The 6,734-nt window shown below is 45.8% G+C and overlaps 1 protein-coding gene across 1 annotated transcript in view; it reads left to right on the top strand.

The window, feature by feature from the left end:
* The window catches only part of T265_14327 (hypothetical protein), a gene marked incomplete at both ends in the record, with an annotated part of 20,364 nt that overhangs the window by 1,007 nt on the left and 12,623 nt on the right, over positions 1-6,734 (top strand). Inside the window, one exon of the mRNA XM_009173152.1 lies at positions 2,947-2,974. Coding sequence (XP_009171416.1) covers positions 2,947-2,974 — 28 coding nt within the window. The remainder of the gene's footprint in view (positions 1-2,946; positions 2,975-6,734) is intronic.

Raw genomic sequence — 6,734 nt, 5'->3', positions numbered from 1 at the left:
GTTAAATCTGGGGCTTTCAGAATAAAACTAGACGAACCTCATGGTTGTACATCAGTGAAGCGTGCCAGCCAACACTGATGTTGCTGCTGCTGCTGCTGCTGATGCATCTCGCCTTGTCGGTAAGTACTTCCAACCCTGGATGTAGTAGGCTTTGATGCCTCAACCTCGGATACGACATGCGCCTGGCATTGTCCCAGCCCTCGTACTTCCCTCGGGTACTATGGCAACTAGGCACCGGCAGGGTGTTACAGCTGGGTTTTTTACGACATGCACCAATGCGGACAAGACCCTTTGTTGTGTTTTTTATGCTTCGTCTCCAAGTCATGCGCTGTTGAATAACCGAGCTGACTTGCTGCAATTCAGCATAGCCAATTTGATATTCTCATGATAAGTGTACAGTGCTTCAACGGAAAGGATGGTCAGAGACAGACGATATTCTCTTGTCTTCAATACACACCGGCCAGGCTTAACATCGAACCAGTCGCTGGATGCACTGCCGCATTGTAGACGTTGTCCGTCATCGACAGACTGGTGCCAGGTCCACTCCGGAGGCCTTAAGCTAAATAAAAATAGAACGGGCCCTTGCGACCCCAGAATTCACACCTCCAGCAATGTCATCCAAATCGATATACCGAATAATTATATTCCCCACTATTTTAGAGGTCTTGATGTCATGACCAGATTTATTGGTGCGATCGCTCAGTTTTGAAATACGGAGTGACACTTCAAAGCTGGGAAGACGCATGGCAAAATATTTAGACTATTTAGTGTATTTTTTCTGTGAACGGAGTCAGAAATCAGTAGCACAATGTTGTCCGCATACTACAAATCTTTGAGCTCTTCCCATGGAAATAGATTACACAGTTGAAGAGAAAAATTGACGACGGGCAGCTCTAACTGACGTCATGTTTGCAGAGAGTGATACCGGGGTTGGGGCTTGAGTATTTCAGAAGGATAACGGAAATGTTCTGCACAGCTGTGAGAGAAAGGCATTTCCCATAGCTGTGCGACTGGCTTGCTCAAACGATAACTTCAGTTCTAAACCCTATGCGGGTGCATTATCATGGTAAGGTCTTATATGCGTGTTCCGGAGGCAGTATCTATAGACTTATGAGGAGGGAGCGCTGTAAGCAAGGGTCTGTTGACCTATCTGACCTATATGACGCTGCCACGTTGTCCAGGTTCTTTAGAGTTAATGGTGTACGACTAAGTTTTTTTTGTGGGTACAGGGCTAGGAAGTAATGCTGGAATTGCAGAACTAAAAACAAGGCTTTTCATTGGCATGGGTAATAAATGAAGTCGGTGTTGTAAGATTAAGGAGACTAGCCGCAGCTGTTAAGCCCTGTGGCCAGGTGTTACTTTCCGGTTATTTAGGCGGAACAAGGGTTGGAAGCACCATATCGCGAAATTTCGACTCAAAGCCCGATCTTCAAGATGGAGGTAGGAGGACCCCACACGTATTGTCTGATGCGCGAGGCAACAGGTTTTGTTTGGGTTCTCTTGGAAAATCCTGTCAGGAACAAGTGACTCAACAGTCTGAAGCACTTAGATGTTGGAGGATCGCCTACCTCGAGGACGCATGGGTTGAGACATAGCTGTCTGACTCCTAATGCGGCCAATACATCAGATGCTTTATGAGCATCACCAGACTGGCTGTAAAAGTATTTCAACCGTACTGGATAATGTATCGGCGATCACTGGTGAGTAACCGAAGTGTTCGGTTTTCTAAGGGTGGAACCTTTCTTATTCATTTTTCCTTGGGCGGAGGCAGCACCGATGCTTTCATAAATATGGATATGTTGGTCACCCGGAAGGAACTTCTTGGCATGCCTCTCGCTCAGGGCAGTACCACTTTACCTCCCGACCGCCTCTTTGTTGCGATAGCTTGCTGCTCTTCGTCTGGTGGTACTGGCATGACTGAACCTTGAAGAACGAAGTTTTGGCCAGTTTAGTCCGCGGGATCGTTGCAACACTCAAGCACAACCACAACTTCAAGGTGGTGGCTATTAATCAACGGCTAACTATCATGCAAATATGTAGGAATAAACTCTCACTAAAGATTGGAAAGGAGAAGAGCATAGGGTCTTAGTGTAAAGCTCTTGTATGTCCTGGGGGAAAGCAATCAAGAGTAGGGTTTTAGCAGTCTTCATCATCATCATCATCATCATTGTCAGCTGTAATAACCGCGTACTCGTCGTACAGTGGTTGTAGCTGCCACAGTTTCGTTCACCGATGATTTGGGGAGGTGGGGTGGACAGCTGCGCATTGGAGGCGGGAGCTGATAAATTAGTGCGTAATTACAGCACTGTCGGTGGACTCTCAAGTGGGAGAATTGGGAAGGGAGCTATTCACTGAAGGCAATAGCTTGGATGCATGAGCTCCATTGATGGCGCGACTGGGCCGTGTCTGACAATGTCTCCAACTATTGATATGGCCCGTCTCAGGGTCCTTATCCAGGAAGAGCAATGACCAGCGCAGCTGTTTTCTGGTAATTGCCTTTATACTTCACTGCCAAGTCGTTGTTTGACCGTCTCTGGCTTGTTTCCACCCTTCATGTGGTTGTGCGAAAAGAGCCCTCCGAGGAAGTCGGTCGACTGGCATACGCAGCACGTGGCCAAGCCAGCGCAACCTATGGAGTGTGATCAGTTCATCTATCGAGGGTGAGTTATTTCCGCCGAATACCATTCGATGTACTTCAGCATTGCTGATCCGGTGTTTCCACCAGACTCAGGCAGTGCTCCGAAGACATCGATGGTCAGACACGACAACTCCCGTGTGTTATATGGACTTTACACAAACACCCAGAGCTCCACCACAATTGACCGTGTACATTGTCGAGTTACATCCAGCTAATACGGCTTGGAAGCCTAGTTTGATACGAGTTTTATTAGCTACTTAAAACAGTCTTTAACGGCTTTTCTTAGTGCCTTTTTCTTTGCCTTGTAGTTTTCTGTGAATCAGAAATACGAGAAAGGTGAGTTTGTTTTACCGCTTCCTCAGTTGGCAGAACTTACTGCTTCTGGTTCACTTTTTATAATCACTAATATTAAGTTTATGGTTCCGTTGTCCCTAGCGGTACATGGCTCGTACGGTTTTAATACTTCACGTAGTTCCTTTGGTTCCGCTGGCACTCAGGTCAGGTGGCGAAGGACTACAAGTATTGTTTTGATGTTCGCTTCCAGAACACGGTTGTGTTGAACTCGACTCCATTGATGGCTTGGAATTTACCATACATGCGACATTGATTCTGCATTTCCTTACGAAACACCAGTAAGTTACTCGGCGCCAGAATAGCCTGACCGTCCACATTATCATGTAGCTTGATTCAGGGTCGGTTATCCACTGTGCGTTTGGCCTTAGTGAGAGGAATACCTCGCATGTCATCTCAGGGAAAACCTGCACCAGCTGTTTTATGGGCGGGCCAGACATCCTCAAGCACCTTCTCTGTCATCAGCGTTTACTGAGTTTTACGTAAAATCACATCCTCGTTTCAGCTTTTGCTTAGTGAACGCTCCTTGATCCTAACATAATCACCGAGACGTCGTTTTCCGTTCTATCAAGTCTTGAACTACAATGTAAAATCGACGAGTATAATCACATCGTGATTCAAACAGAAAGGAAGCATGAACAGACTAATTTGTATGCGGCGAGTGTACATTCTTCATTTGAGCTACTTCAACTAAGTAAACGAACAACCATAACCTTTATTTACCTCACTGCCATGTCCAACATGAAGAGAATCAAGATACTCCCCTCTAGTAGTACTGAAGGAATTGCATGGTTACAGACTGTTAAACGGTTTGGGTGCCTCCACCATCTAGCAGGTCTGCAAAGATTTCATTCACTGACGGAGCAGTCACAACCTTGCGCAGAACAATACAACAACGTTCTCTGATGAGTGTGACTGGCTCCAGTCTCACACGACCGTTCGACTAGTGATAATTACTAGTTATCATCTCTGTATTGAAACCGTTCGGCAGTATGGTTACCAGGTTTTTCGCGCCAAAATGATTTGGCGTCTACCGGCCTCTGATCACAAGTAGTTCTAACTGTCTTTGATTGTTTCGCTCGTTGCCTTACAGTACTAGAACCGTCGGCTTGAGGCTTACGCTTTGAAAGCAAGCATTTCAGCCATTCCACGAAGATGTGTATTGTTGCAGGCCCCGCAGTGGTGCTGTAAACCGACTCCGCCCCCGAAGTAGATAAGCGCGTTAGAAAACGCGGAAGCGTTCGTCGTGGTTGCTGGGTATCAATATCGTAACGAAGTAATCAGGCGATCGTTCTCCGCAGTTGAATCCCAGGTCTGTAGCTCACTTGTTTGAATCTATCAGACCCGCAGTAGGCGTCATTTGGCTTCGACTCGGTGGCGTCGAACGTCTGCTGGCCGCTGAGTTACCTTAAATGTATGTGTGTGGCTTTTCTAACCAAATCTTCACTTTTCCACCATCCGCATTTGTACTATTGTGTGCGTTCCCGGGATTCAAATTTGGTACTCTCTTATTTGTGTACTGCGCTGCCGGGTTAGATGGGCTTCCCACTGCCTAGGGTCACGTAATACTCGAAGGACGTCCAGTCCGACTTCAGCAATCAAAAAGCATCACATAATGCCGACTGTCAAAAAGACGGATGATGCTTCTATTTTTTTGGACCTTAAAGGTGAGAACTCTCTTGGATGAGGATGGTTCTGGTTTTGTCTCTGCTGTGTACTAAAGAAAGCTGGTGAACAGTACAGGTTTGTGTTTACAGACCATATGAATTAGGAAATAGTGACTGGACCATTTTATATGAACTTGAAGATGATAAGCATCCTATTCTGGTCGTAAACGGCAAGACTGGCCACATTGCTAAACGCCCACATCCCCACTGTCTTATTCAGAGGAGGAAAGGACGTCTGTGGAATATGCATCTTCAAGTGCTCACCCTCTCTCCTGAATAGTTTCAATATTCGTATTGGAAAGAGCTCATAAACCTGGAAGGGGATACTCAGGCCTTGTGGAATTAGATCATTGAACAGCAACGGCAGAAGATTACTAAAGACATGGACTGCAATACAGAGCACCCTGTGACATGTTCCGGAGTATACACTTGTGTCCTCGTCTTCGACCATTCAGTTGAGATGTAATCAGACTGCAAAATCAGGAAGCTACCCCGAAAGCCTACAAAGATCTAGTATAAAGGTACGCAAAGCAAAAGCCGAGTTTCGATCTTGCCTGAAGGTAAAGAAGCTCGATCATGAACGCAAATCCAATCAGCTGCTGTGGATACAAGTGGACCAAAGTGAGAAGGAAGGCGAAATTGGTTTGGTGACAGACTCGTCAATACCCATTTTGATTTCATGGAATCTGGCCATCAGATTTGAAGGAACACCCCCGACAGGTAGTGCAGGTCGAAAGAATCAAACGTAATGATGGACCGAACAAAGTGGGGAGTCCCAATTTCACATGGACCACAGAATGTTCTGCTGGATTGAAAAATTCAAGGAGCACTGGTTCAGTCACCCGACGCTGATGAAAAGTATGAAAAGTCTCGCAGAAGTCTCACGACATGGAGGTGTCAGTTTCCAACACTATTCATCCGACTGGGAGATGTGAATCTGAACCATATGATTCATCAGCTCCGTTATGCCGTAGAAGTTCACAAACCAACCACAAGATGTGTTGCGAGAGTTGAGATATGGAGAGTAGTACATGAGCTTAAAATATAAAGTGAGAATCACCAGTTAATGATTTGTGAAAGTTATGGTTCACATAGTTATGACACTCTCCCTGCCTTGGATTAAGTGTGTAATTTCGCGGCGAACGAGTGGAAAAAATGGAAGCTCTGGTAGTTACGTGCGGTAGTTTACGTCCTTCTGCTGCGCAGATTATATGGGTGAGTGCGCTGTTGTATGAAAATATCCAAGTGATTTCATGGGTCTGCATTGGAATTGGATGACGAGGCATCGTTGATAGGCAAGAAATCAGTTTCTGAATCTCACGGTAGACTGGTGGTGTTGGTGAGGTTCCTCTTGTTTGGCGATATGCACTGGTTTCACTTCCGTGTCGGAAGTGTCGGGTTTTATGCCGTTGCCTCTAGAAGCCGAGCAGCGTAAGGATACGGTTTCGTGTTTGCCGTAGGGGCGTACAAGATACATGTTCCATCTACTTCCTTTACCAGAGGGTCATATTTGGAGACTTGGTCATTACGTTTTAAAAGAGGCAGTAATCCAGGTAGGTTGGGGGACACAGTTGGCTGAACGTCGTGTGAACGGCATGAAACGTTCGTGTGGGGTACAGTTGATACTAGTACATAACAGGGATCTGATACCGTGGAGAGCATCAAGAAAGACAACCTCCCAGTGTGTGGCAGGCAAGCCTCGTGATTTTACAGCCAGGAAGGTAGTCTTCCAAATATTTTCGTTAAGTCGTTCCACCTGACCATTACACTGGATTCTAGGCAGCAGTGTGACTAGTGACAACGTCTTTATCGAACAAAAACTGCTTGTGTTCAGTTGACATGAATGTAGGACCGCGATCTGAGTGAATTTAATCAAGCATACCAAACAGTGAAAACATTTGTCTTAATCAACGATTCACAATGGAAGAGGACATATCGGTACAACTATAGGCAAAAGGGTCTCGGGTGCATTCGTCAATGATTGTCACGAAGTACTTGTTACTAAAGTTTGAAGAAAGTGGGCCTTCAAAGTCAATACTAAGGTGTTTAAAAGTTGTGTGACCTGATAATATGGCCAC

This window comes from Opisthorchis viverrini, assembly GCF_000715545.1.
Source record: "Opisthorchis viverrini unplaced genomic scaffold opera_v5_175, whole genome shotgun sequence".
Taxonomy (NCBI): domain Eukaryota; kingdom Metazoa; phylum Platyhelminthes; class Trematoda; order Opisthorchiida; family Opisthorchiidae; genus Opisthorchis; species Opisthorchis viverrini.
Note: the sequence above shows the minus strand (reverse complement) of the source record. Positions and strands in the feature narration are given on the sequence as shown.